The 17,004-nt window shown below is 44.2% G+C and overlaps 1 protein-coding gene across 2 annotated transcripts in view; it reads left to right on the top strand.

Annotated features, from left to right (window-relative positions):
* Positions 1-213: 213 nt before the first annotated feature.
* The window catches only part of LOC139574400 (protocadherin Fat 4-like), a 98,595-nt gene continuing 81,804 nt past the window's right edge, over positions 214-17,004 (top strand). For both annotated transcript variants that reach the window (XM_071398933.1, XM_071398932.1), the window contains exon 1: positions 214-5,843. In XM_071398933.1, coding sequence (XP_071255034.1) covers positions 738-5,843 — 5,106 coding nt within the window. In that variant the 5' untranslated portion in view covers positions 214-737. The remainder of the gene's footprint in view (positions 5,844-17,004) is intronic.

Here is a 17,004-nt window from a genome sequence, read left to right as displayed (position 1 = left end):
CACTCATTACCTGTCTCTCATGCCATATGCCATAAAGATCTTTCTTTAATTTGATTGACGTTGTCCTCCACAAGCCACGACAAGGGCTCCGGTTTACAATAGAAAGGAAAGGCAAGGAGGGCGAGCAGGAGCACAGTTATCCAATGGGATCACAGGTGGGAGGGAGTTTGTCTAACTCTAGTTTTGTTCTAAGTTAGTAGGGACCTACGCGTGTATGATGTCTGAAGCTTCTGCACCGTTATTCCACGCGACATTCTATTGGTACCACTGAGAGTATTTGTGCCTGGCTTTCCGTATTCTATAAAAGCAATTATTTAATCACTTTTAACTTTTGGATACACCTTTGACAACGGAGAGGTATTAATATTGGCATGTATTTTTCACTTTTGTAGTTCCTGTTCATCAGTAACTGTATTGCGCATATAAACCATCATGCACTGCCGCTCACATACGATGCGTTTTGCTACAGGGGATTAGTGGCGAAACTTAATTGACAAGTAAGGGACGTCTGAGCACTACGGATTCATCGCATCCCAAGGATTCAATTACTACATCTAGATACTGGAGAAAATACTTCAGGGTACTCAAACAGTGGAAATATCCGTATAATTTCTGGAATTACCACAGTGAGTCGCGCACTTTTGGAATACAATGCTTTAGTGTTGGCCAAACTCGAATAAAGTTGATGCATCTTCGGCATGGACTTTTTCTAAAAAAGGTGGACTTGGATTTTGACCATGGCGCTCACAGGTAGGGACTTAGGCCGGTTCCATTTGATTTTATTGATGCTATGGACTCTGTCGCAATATTCTTCATCCAGCCAAGTCCGTCAAGAGTTTCAGGTATTGGAGGAGCAACCGATTGGTACCTATGTGGGGACGATAGAGACGAGACCCAGCTTCACCTATCGCTTCAGTGAAAACCACAAACTTTTTGCAATTAATGGCACCACTGGAGTCATTTATACCTCCTCTGTGATTGACAGGGAGATTTTGCAAAGTAATGTCATCAATGTGGTGGTCCTCTCCAGCCAACCTACCTATCCTACCGAAGTTAGGATTGTTGTACTGGATATAAATGATAATTCGCCAGTGTTTCCCGACGCATCAATTGTAGTTTCGTTTAAAGAAGACGCCAGTAGTGGCAGACAAGTGATTCTGGACACCGCTACAGATTCTGACATTGGGAGTAATGGAGTGGATCACACCACCTACAGAATAGTGAATGGCAACGAGCAAAGGAAATTCCGTTTGGATATTACAGTCAATCCTAGTGGAGAGGGGGCATTCTTGCACCTCGTTTCAACTGGAGGCTTGGACAGGGAAATAACTCCCTTCTACCAACTCTTGATTGAAGTGGAGGACAAAGGAGACCCTAAAAAGTTTGGGTACCTGCAAGTAAATGTAACTATCCAAGATATCAATGACAACCCCCCTATGTTTGATCATGACCAATATCAAACTAATGTTTTTGAAGATGCAGCAGTGGGTTCTAGTGTTCTGCAAATAACAGCATCAGACCAAGACGAGGGAGCTAATGCAGACATCAGGTACTTTTTAGATGAGGGAACACCTTTTCAAATCGATCCTAAAGCAGGTACCATCATTATAAAAGAACGTTTGGATTATGAGAGTAAGAAAGAATACTCTATGACTATTCATGCTATGGACAACGGTGTACCTTCTCTGTCAGGTAGGTCAGAGGCCACTATCAAACTACTGGATGTCAATGATAACGATCCAGTTGTGAAGTTTAGATATTTCCCCACCACATCTAAGTTTGCCTCTGTTGATGAAAATGCTCAGATTGGTACAGTGGTAGCCTTATTGACAGTCTCTGATTCCGACTCTCCCACAGCTAATGGTAATATATCTGTCTCAATATTGGGGGGTAATGAGCAGAGACACTTTGAAGTGCACACTTCCCCAGTTCCCAACCTAAGCTTGATCAAAGTGGCTAGTGTTCTAGACAGAGAGCGCATTTCCTCCTACAACCTGACTGTGTCGGTATCAGACAATGGCAAACCCATGGCCAGGTCCTCTTTTGCCAGCCTCGTTATTTTTGTGAATGATATCAATGACCACCCACCCATATTCCAGGAAGCAATGTACAGAGTAGATATCAGTGAAGACATTCCAAAAGGCAGCTACATTAAAGGGGTCTCTGCAACAGATGGCGACTCCGGGCAAAATGCCAACCTTCGCTACTCCCTGGTGTCTGGAAACGGTTTGGGCTGGTTTGCCATCAGTGAAAACAGTGGTCTGGTTACCAGCGCCGCTTTGTTGGATCGGGAAGTCGCATCTGAAATAGTGCTCAACATCAGTGCCAAAGACCAGGGGCTGCAACCCAAAATCTCCTACACCAAATTGATAGTCAACATAACTGACGTGAATGACCAAGTGCCCACATTTACACAGAGCACGTATCATGTGTCCCTGGTGGAGCACTCTCCGGCTGGTAGTGAGCTCCTAGTGCTGTCAGCCTCAGATGATGACCTTGGGGCCAATGGAACTATCCGGTTCTCTTTTGACACGGAGACCCCGTCTAGTGTACAAGAGTTGTTCCGCCTGGAATTTGTATCAGGCAGGTTGAGCACAGCCACAGAACTGGACAGGGAGGACCAGGGGAGTTATTTACTTTACATCCAGGCTATAGACTCTGGCTGCCCCCCTCTCCACTCCATTGGTAAAGTAAACGTAACTCTGAGTGATATCAATGACAATAGGCCAGTCTTCTACCCAGTCCAGTACTTTGCCAATGTCAAAGAGAATGAACCCTCTGGCTCGTTCATAACCACTGCATTAGCCACGGACCCTGACCTGGGGAGAAATGGCACAGTGAAGTATATCATAACTGCTGGAGACACATCTAAATTTCACATTAATAGTAACTCGGGCAAAATCACCACCCTGGTGCCGCTGGATAGAGAGGAGAAGACCGCCTACCAGCTGCAGGTGACAGCAGCAGATGGTAGTGGGCTCCGTTCACACACCCAGGCCATCGTCACCATTAATGTCATAGACACACAGGACAACCCCCCTACCTTTAGTCAGAACGCCTACAGTTTTGTCATGTTTGAAAATGTGGTCATTGGCACAGTTATTGGTACTGTATCTGCCACCACTGTTGATCTGAATACAAATATCACATATTTAATCACCTCAGGGGACCAGAGGGGGCTATTTACTGTCAGTAGTGCAACAGGTCAAATCAAAGCATCCAGTCAGATAGACAGAGAGGAGCAGTCTTTCTATCAACTCAAAGTCATAGCCAGAGGTGGTGAGGTAACAGGCGAGGCCCTCGTCAACATCACAGTGAAGGATTTAAATGATAACGCGCCCCATTTTATCCACACCACCGAGCATGTCAGTGCAGTGGAGAACTGGCACACAGGGCATCTGATATTCCAAGCTAAAGCTGCCGACCCTGACGAGGGCACCAATGGCATGGTGGTCTATAGCTTCAAGCAGAACCCCAAAGGCCTGTTCCACATCCATGAGAAACATGGTCTTATCACACTGACAGGGCCGCTAGAGCTCACCACCAGCTCCTACCAGGTGGAGGTCCTGGCCTCTGATATGGGGGTCCCCCTGCTCACTTCCACTCTAATGTTAACAGTCAGCGTGTACGACGTCAATGACAACTCTCCCATGTTTGATCAGCTCTCATACGAGGTCATTATTTTAGAGTCTGAACCTGTCAACAGTCGCTTTTTTAAGGTGGAAGCCACCGACAAAGACTCAGGCCTGAATGGGGAGGTTATGTATGACATAGTTGACGGGAACACAGCCGACGTATTTGGGATCTTTCCAGACGGGCAGTTGTATATTAAGGCTGAGCTAGACAGAGAAGTCCAGGACAGATATAACTTAGTGCTGGTGGCCACAGACAGGGCAGTGGAGCCACTAAGTGCCAGTGTCAATGTCAGTGTAATTCTGGACGACGTGAATGACAATCGCCCCCTCTTTAACAGTACTAATTATGTGTTCCACTTTGAGGAAGAGCAGAAGAGAGGGTCGCTGGTAGGACGAGTGTTTGCAGTGGATAAAGACTTTGGCCCCAATAGTGAGGTCAGGTACGCGTTTGAGACTCAACAGCCCAACTTTGAGCTGAACGCCATCACGGGGGACTTGACCAGTACTCTGCAGTTGGACCGTGAGTCACTAATGAGACAGAGAGGCGCCGCGGTGTTCAGCTTTACAGTAGTTTCCTCGGACCAGGGGCTCCCCAAGCCTCTGAGAGACCAGGCTAAAGTGCAGGTTTACATCCAAGACATCAATGACAACGCGCCCAAGTTCACCAAAGACATTTACCAGGCCTCCATCTCAGAGTCGGCCCAGAACATGACGCAGCTGCTGAGGGTGTCTGCCGTCGATGTGGATGAGAGCAAAAACGGACTGGTCCACTATCACATAAAGGAGGGCAACGAGGAGAGCCAGTTCACCATCGACGGCAGCTCTGGACAGGTCACACTAGTGGGAAAGCTGGACTATGAGGCGACATCCTCCTACTCGTTAAAAATTATTGCTGTTGATTCTGGAACCGTGGCCCTCTCCTCCTCCTGTATGCTCAGCATTAGCATCCAGGATGAGAATGATAACTCCCCCTCCTTCCCCAACTCTGCCATATCTGTGGATGTTCTGGAGAATATGAGGATTGGAGAGCTGGTGGCCTCAGTGACAGCCACTGACTCTGATTCGGGTCATAACACAGACATAACATACAGCATCACAGCCACAAACAACCACGGGACATTTAGCATTAGCCCCAACACAGGGAGCATCTTCCTAGTAAAAAAGATGGATTTTGAAACTCAGTCTTTTTACAAACTGAATATCACTGCAAAGGACAATGGGAGACCACCAAGGTCCTCAACAATTCCTGTGGTCATTCATGTCAGAGATTTCAATGACAATCCTCCTATATTTACCCCTGGTGACATTTTTAAATCCATTCCTGAAAATATGCCCCTCTCTGCATCAGTAATGACAATCACTGCTCATGACACGGATGCGGACATTAACGGACAGCTGGAATACTCCATAGTTCAACAGACACCCAGGGGAGGTCATTTCAGCATTGACTCCAGCAGTGGGCTCATATTCACAAACAAGGAGATTGACAGAGAATTCTCCAATCTCTTTGAGTTGACAGTTAAAGCCACTGACCAGGCAGTTCCTGTGGAATTCCGGCGCTTTGCCTTGAAAAATGTCACAATATGGGTGACGGACCTGAATGACAATGTCCCCACGTTTGTTTCCCAGAATGCTCTGGTTGCAGAGTCCACCATAGTCATTGGCTCCATCCTCACGACAGTGGTGGCGTTCGATCCTGACGAGGGCTCCAACGGCGAGGTGGAGTACGAGCTGGTGAAGGGGGACTCGGACACGTTCATCATGGACCGCTACAGTGGGGATATCCGCTTGGCCTCACAGCTGGTGCCGTCTCGCCTCATCTACAGCCTGACCGTGTCGGCCACCGACCATGGCTCGGATAGGAAGACCTCCAGGACCGAGCTCGCCATAATCCTCCAGGGCGCCGATGGGCCCGTCTTCTCCCAGCCCAAATACATCACCATCCTGAAGGAGGGCCAACCACCGGGCACCAACGTCATCTCCCTGGATGCCTCCAGCCCCAGAGGCTCAGCCACCAAGGTGGAATTTTTCATTGTGTCAGTCCGCAGCGGCAGCAAGGCCATGGGACGCCTGTTCACCATAGGCCGCCATACTGGAGTGATCCAGACCGCAGCCGAGCTGGACCGGGAACAGGGCTCTGACCTCTACCTGGTGGATGTGTACGCCATCGAGATGGACGCCAGTCATCCCAGGACACAGAGAGCCGAGGTTAGTAGTGCGTTTATTCCTCTTGTCTTTTTGGAGGGCAATGGCTTCTTCACATTGTGGTCGATGGCATCCAGACAGCATAACTGGAACCCGTACAGCCGTTGAAGTCGTTTAGTGGGATTAAATGAAATGAGATCAAGGTTTCGACTGGAAAACCTGGGAGTGAAAGGAAAATATCCAAGTCGCACATAAAACAGGTATACCTAGTGCATTCGTCTGCACATTAATTACATTCCTTTTTTAAATATATTGCTAAAAGTTCTGTGTTACATAAAATGGACATGAGTAAGTAGGCCTTGGTTTTTGGCAAGGTAATTGTATTGTTCCAGTTCCCAAAAAGTACTGGCCATAACAATCCTTCTAGCATTGGTCTGTGTTTTCTGGGAAGGGGAAATGAGTGCCTCGTATCCTGTGTTTCTGCTGTGCTCATGCTGTTATGAACTTGGATATTCTTATCAGTGAATAAGAACTACACAAATCAAAACTTAGCACCTTTTCTCTTTGCAGGCATTAATCATCCTGGGTTGCTTCATATGAAAAAGATCCATTATGAATTGTTCTAGGTTTCTATAGGTAGTAATGGAACACACAATGAAAATATCATGATGAGTTAGTGCAGGTAGACTATATCAGGCCAATATCACAGAGTTTTAAGCCTGAGGCTGTTTTGGTTTACGGGTGTTCCTGTGGTACTCTCCTCCACCACTGGGCCGGGCTCTGCAGGCAATATGTGACCATTAAAATTGCATGACCTCCTAAGACTGTGAAAAGATTTTTGGGGAGAGGAAAAGGGGAAGAAATCTCGAAGACTGAAACCTAAGCTCTCTATTCAGTTCGCATTATGTGATGCACCTCTTCCCTTGGGGGTGGAGTTAAATCCTCTGAATTTGAGTGCTGAAACTGTAAACCCAGCTTTCGGTGGTTAAGCCCTAGCCACTCCTCAGATTTAAAACATGTGATTCTATATGCTATATATGTGTTATGGAAATTTCAACTGGAACCTAGAATTTCATGTTATTACAGGCTTGATGATACGCATTTATAAATTGGAGTTTTCTGAGCGCAACCCAGAAAAGATTTCACTGCTGCTTCCTTCAAGAAAATGTGTTTTTTATTATTGGAAGTTGCTTGCAAAGGGCCTATCCTGAAACGCTCTAACAGTATGACAGTAATCGGATGCTTTGACAGTTTTTGTGGATACCACTTCAACCATTACAAATACTGAAATTGAAATCCAATACAGTAATCGGTTATTTGGAGGCAAACTCAAATATGATTAAAATCACAGATTTGGCAAAATGGCGTTAAGTCATTTAACTTAATGTTAGTTTGGTCAAATGGGGATATCAAATGCTCTCCCGTTTTGCCTGCACCACCACAGATACTAATCTCTTCGTTTGAAAACTCTGCAGTCGATCAGAGAAATAATGCTTAACATATTTCTTAGGTTTTCCATGTACAAACCCTGTTCTCAAAGTCCAGTGACGTTTATACTTTTTCTGTCCTCTGAGAGATGACTTAAACATACCCCATAACTGTATAGGCACTCTCTTTATTGTTAGTTCTGAAGTGTAATAGCTCTTTGATGGTTATAAACTGCCTTTCCTGTGGGTGATAATGGCCTTTTAGATATGCCCTACTTTAAAGTAGTCTCAGGTACTGTACTGCTCAGCAGTGGGACATATGACAGGCTAAGGTTTTGGGCTAAGACTGATACATTTCAAATAAAAACGTAACTTTTAAGGTTCCTAAAGAGTTAAACGTTTTCACTTTCTCAGCTTTAAATCCATTAGCCTTTTATAAGTAGTCATATTGATTATTGAAAAACCTTTGACAGCTGCTTTTCTTGTGCTTTGCACTGTGCACAATGTTTTGGATAGACTAGAAGAAAGAATTCAGTTGAGTATGCCGTCTCAATGATTGGTATCATAAACAACCTGACATAGCGCTGAGCTTGCTATGAAACAGAAGTTGCTGCTGACTTGTTTTGAAAATGCCTCTTGGTATCAAATTAAGTGAGTATAATTGCCATTGTTTGTTGATTTGTTTTTTTCCGTCTTTTGGGATTCAGAGTTTGCTTTGATAGCAGAACAAGTTGTAACAACCTGCTTAAGAACATGTAACAACCTACTTTAGAACATGTTGTAACGACCTGCTTTAGAACATGTTGTAACAACCTGCTTTAGAACATATTGTAACAACCTACTTTAGAACATGTTGTAACGACCTGCTTTAGAACATATTGTAACAACCTGCTTTAGAACATGTTGTAACGACCTGCTTTAGAACATGTTGTAACAATCTGCTTTAGAACATGTTGTAACAACCTGCTTTAGAACATGTTGTAACAACCTGCTTTAGAACATGTTGTAATAACCTGCTTTAGAACATGTTGTAATAACCTGCTTTAGAACATGTTGTAACAATCTGCTTTAGAACATGTTGTAATAACCTGCTTTAGAACATGTTGTAATAACCTGCTTTAGAACATGTTGTAACAATCTGCTTTAGAACATGTTGTAATAACCTGCTTTAGAACATGTTGTAACAACCTGCTTTAGAACATGTTGTAATAACCTGCTTTAGAACATGTTGTAACGACCTGCTTTAGAACATGTTGTAACAACCTGCTTTAGAACATGTTGTAATAACCTGCTTTAGAACATATTGTAACAACCTGCTTTAGAACATGTTGTAATGACCTGCTTTAGAACATGTTGTAATAACCTGCTTTAGAACATGTTGTAATAACCTGCTTTAGAACATGTTGTAACAACCTGCTTTAGAACATGTTGTAATAACCTGCTTTAGAACATGTTGTAACAACCTGCTTTAGAACATGTTGTAATAACCTGCTTTAGAACATGTTGTAATAACCTGCTTTAGAACATGTTGTAACAATCTGCTTTAGAACATGTTGTAATAACCTGCTTTAGAACATGTTGTAACAACCTGCTTTAGAACATGTTGTAATAACCTGCTTTAGAACATGTTGTAACAACCTGCTTTAGAACATGTTGTAACGACCTGCTTTAGAACATGTTGTAATAACCTGCTTTAGAACATGTTGTAACAACCTGCTTTAGAACATGTTGTAATAACCTGCTTTAGAACATGTTGTAATAACCTGCTTTAGAACATGTTGTAACAATCTGCTTTAGAACATGTTGTAATAACCTGCTTTAGAACATGTTGTAACAACCTGCTTTAGAACATGTTGTAACAACCTGCTTTAGAACATGTTGTAATAACCTGCTTTAGAACATGTTGTAATAACCTGCTTTAGAACATGTTGTACCAATCTGCTTTAGAACATGTTGTAACAATCTGCTTTAGAACATGTTGTAACGACCTGCTTTAGAACATGTTGTAACAATCTGCTTTAGAACATGTTGTAACAACCTGCTTTAGAACATGTTGTAATAACCTGCTTTAGAACATGTTGTAATAACCTGCTTTAGAACATGTTGTAACAATCTGCTTTAGAACATGTTGTAACAATCTGCTTTAGAACATGTTGTAACGACCTGCTTTAGAACATATTGTAACAACCTGCTTTAGAACATGTTGTAACGACCTGCTTTAGAACATGTTGTAATAACCTACTTTAGAACATGTTGTAACAATCTGCTTTAGAACATGTTGTAACGACCTGCTTTAGAACATGTTGTAACAACCTGCTTTAGAACATGTTGTAACGACCTGCTTTAGAACATGTTGTATTAACCTGCTTTAGAACATGTTGTAACGACCTGCTTTAGAACATGGTGTAATAACCTGCTTTAGAACATGTTGTAATAACCTGCTTTAGAACATGGTGTAATAAACTTCTTTAGAACATGTTGTAACAATCTGCTTTAGAACATGTTGTAACAACTTGCTTTAGAACATATTGTAACGACCTGCTTTAGAACATGTTGTAACGACCTGCTTTAGAACATGTTGTAACGACCTGCTTTAGAACATGTTGTAACGACCTGCTTTCGAACATGTTGTAACAACCTGCTTTAGAACATGTTGTAACAACCTGCTTTAGAACATGTTGTAACAACCTGGTTTATCGCTTGACCTTTGAGTCAATATTGGTCAGGGTGTCTGGCCGTCTCTCTCTCTCTCTCTCTCTCTCTCTCTCTCTCTCTCTCTCTCTCTCTCTCTCTCTCTCTCTCTCTCTCTCTCTCTCTCTCTCTCTCTCTCTCTCTCTCTCTCTCTCTCTCTCTCTCTCTCTCTGTCTTTCTGTTATTTTCACTCTCTGCCCTTCTCGCTCTCTCTCCACTCTCACACTCTCAAGCCCACTCCCTCCAGCTCCAGCCTTAATTGTTTTCTTTTGCTCATTGTGAAAATGAATAAAGGATCTTTTAGGAGAGAGCCTGAAGTGCTACATCACTTCTTGCCCCGCCGAAAGCATTGTTCCTTCTGGAAATAAACACTGCCGACCGCAACAGTCCTTCCTTTGTTTTGTCTTCACAGATATAGTGTTGCTCCGCTCTGGCACTGGTTCAGTGGGCTTTGTTATTTTTTGTCTGTGCCAGCGTCATTCACTGACAGATTTAGGGTTGTGTATGGGACCCCCTCCTCCCTGACGGAGAAATAGGGAAGTGGGAGTTGGAGTGGAGAAAAAAGAAGACTTGGGATATGTTTCGGATCATCTCACAAACTGAGGAGGGGGGCATCAGCATTATGCCTGGTGGCCTGGTGTTCGGGTGGCCTGGTGTTCGGGTGGCTTGGTGTTCGGGTGGCCTGGTGTTCGGGTGGCCTGGTTTTCCGGTGGCCTGGTGTTCTGGTGGCCTGGTTTTTGGGTTGCCTGGTGTTCCGGTGGCCTGGTGTTCCGGTGGCCTGTTGTTCCGGTGGCCTGGTGTTCCGGTGGCCTGGTGTTCTGGACATCGCAACAGGGGAATGCAGATGGCTAGATAGACAGCTCTTATTGGTGTTTATTTTACTCAGGACAGTGGAGTTGACCCCCTTTCTTCATTATCTCTCTCCCATCTTTCTCTTCCTCACACTTTCTTTTTCTTGAATCCCCCTCTCCTCTGCAAGGAACATTTTGTCCGGACAATAACCCTCTATCGTCTTGTATACTTCGAAACAGTTGGAAAAACAGACTGTTTATTAATGTAACCCCACAGTTAGAAGCATGATTACTGGACATGAAATAGACTGCGAATCAACCTTGAATGTCTTAACATGCTTGGTGTCAGTGCAGCACACTTAAACCAGACCTGGGTTCTAATAGTCTTTATTTAATTTGAAATACTGTAGCTGTGCTTGATTCAGCTCAATCAAATGCTCATAGTATTTTAAAGAAAACAACTACTGTTTGAACCCAGGTCCGATAAACTCCTCAGACTTGAATCGTGAGGAAATGTGATTAGGGCATTAGTAGCGGGTGGAGTGCTTAATGTAGTGTAGATAGAAAAGCACTATGAAACGTAAAACCTCTACAGGCAGGTCAACAAGGTAGAGCCAGGGCTGCGCTGCCCTGGTACCATATGATATGGTTGTTATTATGGGGGAGGAAGGGTTTCTGAGGCAAGCGAGACAGTAAATTCACCGGGTAAATTGGCTGGATATGTGTTTTGTAACGGTCATTGCCAGGGTTCTCACAGCCTTCATGGAGTTGATGCGTATGCTGGTCCTCCCATGTAGGTGGTCCTCTCTGAGGTCAAAGTTGAGACAAACAGGAGACTCTCTCTAAGTGCCTGTCTTTTACGAGACACAAACTATAAACCCCTCCTCACAGGCATGCAGGGAGAAAAACACACACACACACACACACACACACACACACACACACACACACACACACACACACACACACACACACACACACACACACACACACACACACACACACACACACACACACACACACACACACACACACACATACAGCTGCCCTATTATTTTGTTTCCAGTGTTTAATTTAATAGGTGGATTACAGGGCTAGAGGTCAAGTAGCGTGTTCAAGTTCACACATATTATCTTCCATGCCAAGAAATCAACACTCCAGTTGTCATGCTACCACTTTAAAGCATTCCCCCTGGAATAATTACTGTAACTGTTACAATATCAATGCTGTTCCAGTGATAGCATTGTGGGGCATGTCCCCACAACACAGAAGCCACACTAAGCCGTCTCTGTTTACTTGTTAAACTTTCTCTCTATCTCTCCTGGTTTCAAAGCTAGCGGCAATCGTCGCTCACAATGAGTGTTTGTTTAGCAACGATGATACACTCAGGGCTCATGTTGAAAACAAGGCTGTAGGTCCTTATCCAGGCCATGTGTTGCTAAGTCTCTCTCTCCCCCCCCGTACTGTATATACACCATAAAATGTGCCGACAAAATAGCAGATCAGACGTATATTTAGCACACATCAATTCAGTAGTTTTATTCATAGAATAGAAATGTCATTGAACATAAATGCTATAAGCACTACATTAGGTCGACTAATGTCAACAAAGGGTCAACCTCAGACCACAGACTGACCATATGTTTCAAAACGGTCTTTAAACGGTCTTCTCTGTCTGCTGCCTCATTCTGCTCCTCCATTTGACTCGGTCGTCTTCCAAAGAGAGCACAGGTTTCCAGTTAGAATAATAAATGAATGTGGCGAGAGATGTGCACGCTCCAAAGAGCTCGCATGGACTTTATTTTGACTTCTGTGAATTTGGTTGTTTCGCCTCATTTGCAGGTCATTCCTCGTCTTTTCAGCACACATGGTCCGAGCACAGAAGCTGGTCGGGTATCAAGTCCACTAGGAATGTCCTGCTGTTTTGGGCCATAGGCTTACTGGGTAACTTTGAATAGGAATGTCTTGATTGGCTAACTGGTGTAGGTGTAACCTGTTGTTAGCATCCAGCCGATATAGAAACGGGTTCAAGGTGATAAACTGTGTCTTCGGGTATTGTTTACTTTCTGTTATTAACGTTACACTCACGTTATTATTGTGTAGTAACAGGATAGTAATGTAATCATCTACAATGTGGTTATTGTAATAGCTATGCTGCTCAAGTCCACTAAACTTGACTGGTCTGTAAAGGAGCTGTTACTGTAAATCTTGTCCAATTCCAGCAAAAAATGATTCCACTACTTGGACTACTAAAAAGTTAGTAGTCCGAGAAAGAGAGTGTGCAAGGGAGATTGGGGAGAGGTGTATGTTGGGGAGATTGGGGAGAGGTGTGTGTTGGGGAGATTGGGGAGAGGTGTGTGTGTGTGTGAGGGGGCAGGAGGGGTGGATTTTGGCTCATATTCAATGCAGTAATAATTGATCCCAGCTACGGAATGATTTGTTCTACACGTGACTGACACTGCAACACACACACACACACACACACCTCCTCCTAGGCCTCCATTGTTTTCTCTGGAAAAAATTACATTCCATCTCCATTTCATATTGAAAGAAAAACGCTCCTGTACTTTTAGAGATCTCGATTCCCAGACCCTATATCATCAGCACCTTCCAGGTGCCATTAAGTCACGCCACCACCCTTGTGACATCAAACGAGAGGGGGGATAGAGGATGTGAGTTTTTTTCAAAGTCTAAACCCCGTCCTCTTCTCTTTCAGCCTGCATTTGATAGCCTTCCTGTCCCAGGAAGGCTATCTCCCGCAGGCAGACAGATAATTTAGGAGCAGAGAGAGAGATGGAGAGAAAGGAGGGAGGTGGAGAGGAGGAGGGGGGATTGAGGTTTGAGCTGCGGGAGAGGGCCAGAGTGAGCTTCAGCAGCGTCAGGCCTGGAGACAAGGAGAGAGAGACTGGTTCCAGAGAAGAAAGTTCATGTTATTGTTGTCTTCCCTCTTATTTTAGGAGTTTTCCATCAAGAGGGGAAAAGGGTGCAGGGCAGTCTACTGTATCCTGGCTGTGTCAGAAGGTTTTGACGGTGAAGGGTGATTTAAGCTTTACCTGTTTTTACAGTGTTGGCAGGTGTTTATTAAAAAAATTATGTATGGAGTAGTGTGTGTGGGGGGGGGGGGGGTGCATGTGTGCTTTGAAGCATCTCTCTAAATTCACTTTTTATTAGCTTTCATTATACATGCACACCAGCGTGTAACTGAATAGTTATGGCATGTTTGGCAATTGATAAAAGAGGAACTACTCTTGAAAATATGTTGGCCTTTTCATATGACAGAAGTAATGCTCACTAAAGATAGACCATATTCTGCTATATTAAAAGTGAGCTGAATCAAGCAGACAACTTTGGCTCATGAGATATTTTTCAAAAGCTATTCTCCCAAAACAAGTTTGTAGTCTCCAAGAGTTTCTAAAGAAGATTTTAGAGGATGGCCACACGATTTACATTGAAAAATGGAGTTAAGACTATTTAAGTCTCAAAACAAATGGATTGAATTCGCACGGCAACAAATATACCTTGCCTTAATAACAAAACAACACTTTTGTTTACACAATTCTAACAACTGACATCTCCAGTTTGAGTGAGAAACAGCGCTCTCCTCTCTGCCATTTTGGTGAGTGCAACCTTTTTCTCCCCCCTCTGGTAAGGCTGCCTAATTGAAAACATCTGGGTGAAGCACTTTTTTCGAGGCAGCAATGTTGGGGCCAGCCAACGTGACTCAGGCTCTCATTCCTGATTGGGTACCTAAGCAGCTCTCTCTGAGCTTTGTTGTCAGGCAAAAGTTATGCTTTTATTAAACCAGACGATATCACAAGGAGCAAAGGGAAACTTTTTACTGTTTGTGCTCCGTATGTTGGGACACAGAAACAGTTCCTCTGCTTTCGATTACACACGTTGACATTGTGCTATTTTTTCCCCCTCCTCAACTTTTCCTATTGCTGGAGTGGCCTAGTTAGACCAGCTGTACTGTATCTAATTCCTATTGTGTGTGTGTGTGTGTGTGTGTGTGTGTGTGTGTGTGTGTGTGTGTGTGTGTGTGTGTGTGTGTGTGTGTGTGTGTGTGTGTGTGTGTGTGTGTGTGTGTGTGTGTGTGTGTGTGTGTGTGTGCGAAAGCGTGCGAATGCAGGTATGTTTATCACACTTAACAGAGGTTGTTAACTCAAGAATGCCTTATTTTTGGGCCAAAGGAGCATGCAATGTCCAACAGGCGAAATATGCTGGCTGAAGCATTGTGTTCTGATATCTCCCCTGTTGATAGGAACTTCCTAATGAAGTTTGCTCTTAATGGAATTAGTTTCCCTGGACATCATGCACTGTAATCATACATTGGGAGTAGTTTCCCTGGACATCATGCACTGTAATCATACATTGAAAGTCACCACATACTACTTATATATATCTATCTAGTGGTCTGTGATGTTGGTCCGAACTTTCTGGACTTGCTCTGTGATAGAACACACAGCAGAAACTTACAAGTGGGGGATACAAGTCCCGGTGCATTCAGTCTGTGTTATCATTCTGTTGCTGCCCCTCCATTGGAGCCAGGTGATTGATGAAATCAGCCAGAACTCCTTTCTAAAGGATGGGATGTCCTTGTCCGTACCTGTTCCCCTACCTTATAAACAGACACATACTCCCATTGCAGTCTAGTCTCCATTCTGAGTATTGGCATGAAATGGATTACATAATTTTTTAAAAATTAATATGATTCTAGCAACACATAAATGAGATAAAGGCCTTTGTCGCCTCACTCTTGGCATGATAACGAGTTAAACTCCGTGAGAGAAGGTGATGAACATTCACACTGCAAAGGGTCAGGTTGCCAGTGAATGTAGTGACATTTGGCTTGCCTTGGCAGAGCCTGCAGCATTAGCGGAAGCAATGTCCCTTGGCAGCTGAACCACTGTGCCAGCTGTGTGTGTGTGACAGGGCCCTACAGTGCTGGAGACTGGCAGACCAGAGCCTGATCTCCCCATGGTGTCTTTATGCGTCTGACGTGTGACAAGGCTGACACGCTGTTAATAATGATGTGGTTATTACTTCCCATCATGCCTCACTGCAGGCCGGCCCATAAAACAGCTCTGTGTGCTCCTTTTGTTTCTGATTGGTTGCCCATAGAGCAAGTAATGTTGTCATGCGCACATCACATTATGTTTCAACTCAGGCCCAGGTGCTGGGCTCAACATTATTAATTTTAATGATGATGATTTTGTAAAGTCGCAGGCAATACACCTTCATAAACTCAGCAAAAAAATAAACGTCCCTTTTTCAGGACCCTGTCTTTCAAAGATAATTCGTAAAAATCCAAATAACTTCACAGATCTTCATTGTAAAGGGTTTAAACACTGTTTCCCATGCTTGTTCAATGAACAATAAACAATTAATGAACTTGCACCTGTGGAACGGTCGTTAAGACACTAACAACTTACAGACGGTAGGCAATTAAGGTCACAGTTATGAAAACTTAGGACACTAAAGAGGCCTTTCTACTGACTCTGAAAAACACCAAAAGAAAGATGCCCAGGGTCCCTGCACATCTGCGTGAACGTGCCTTAGGCATGCTGCAAGGAGGCATGAGGACTGCAGATGGGGCCAGGGCAATAAATTACAATGTCCATACTGTGAGACGCCTAAGACAGCGCTACAGGGAGACAGGACGGACAGCTGATCGTCCTCGCAATGGCAAACCACGTGTAACAACACCTGCACAGGATCGGTACATGCGAACATCACACCTGTGGGACAGGTACAGGATGGCAACAACAACTGCCCGAGTTACACCAGGAACGCACAATCCCTCCATCAGTGCTCAGACTGTCCGCAATAGGCTGAGAGAGGCTGGACTGAGGGCTTGTAGGCCTGTTGTAAGGCAGGTCCTCACCAGACATCACCGGCAACAACGTCGTCTATGGTTACAAACCCATCGTCTCTGGACCAGACAGGACTGGCAAAAAGTGCTCTTCAATGACGAGTCACGGTTTTGTCTCACCCCTGGTCGGATTCGCGTTTATCGTCATCATCGGACTGAGATTGTTGTAATTGCAGGCAATCTCAACGCTGTGCGTTACAGGGAAGACATCCTCCTCCCTCATGTGGTACCCTTCCTGCAGGCTCATCCTGACATGACCCTCCAGCATGACAATGCCACCAGCCATACTGCTCGTTCTGTGCGTGATTTCCTGCAAGACAGGAATGTCAGTGTTCCGCTATGGCCAGCAAAGAGCCCGGATCTCAATCCCATTGAGCACGTCTAGGACCTTTTGGATCGGAGGGTGACGGCTAGGGCCATTCCCCCCAGAAATGTCCGGGAAC

This window comes from Salvelinus alpinus, chromosome 4 (genome assembly GCF_045679555.1).
Source record: "Salvelinus alpinus chromosome 4, SLU_Salpinus.1, whole genome shotgun sequence".
Lineage (NCBI taxonomy): Eukaryota > Metazoa > Chordata > Actinopteri > Salmoniformes > Salmonidae > Salvelinus > Salvelinus alpinus.
Note: the sequence above shows the minus strand (reverse complement) of the source record. Positions and strands in the feature narration are given on the sequence as shown.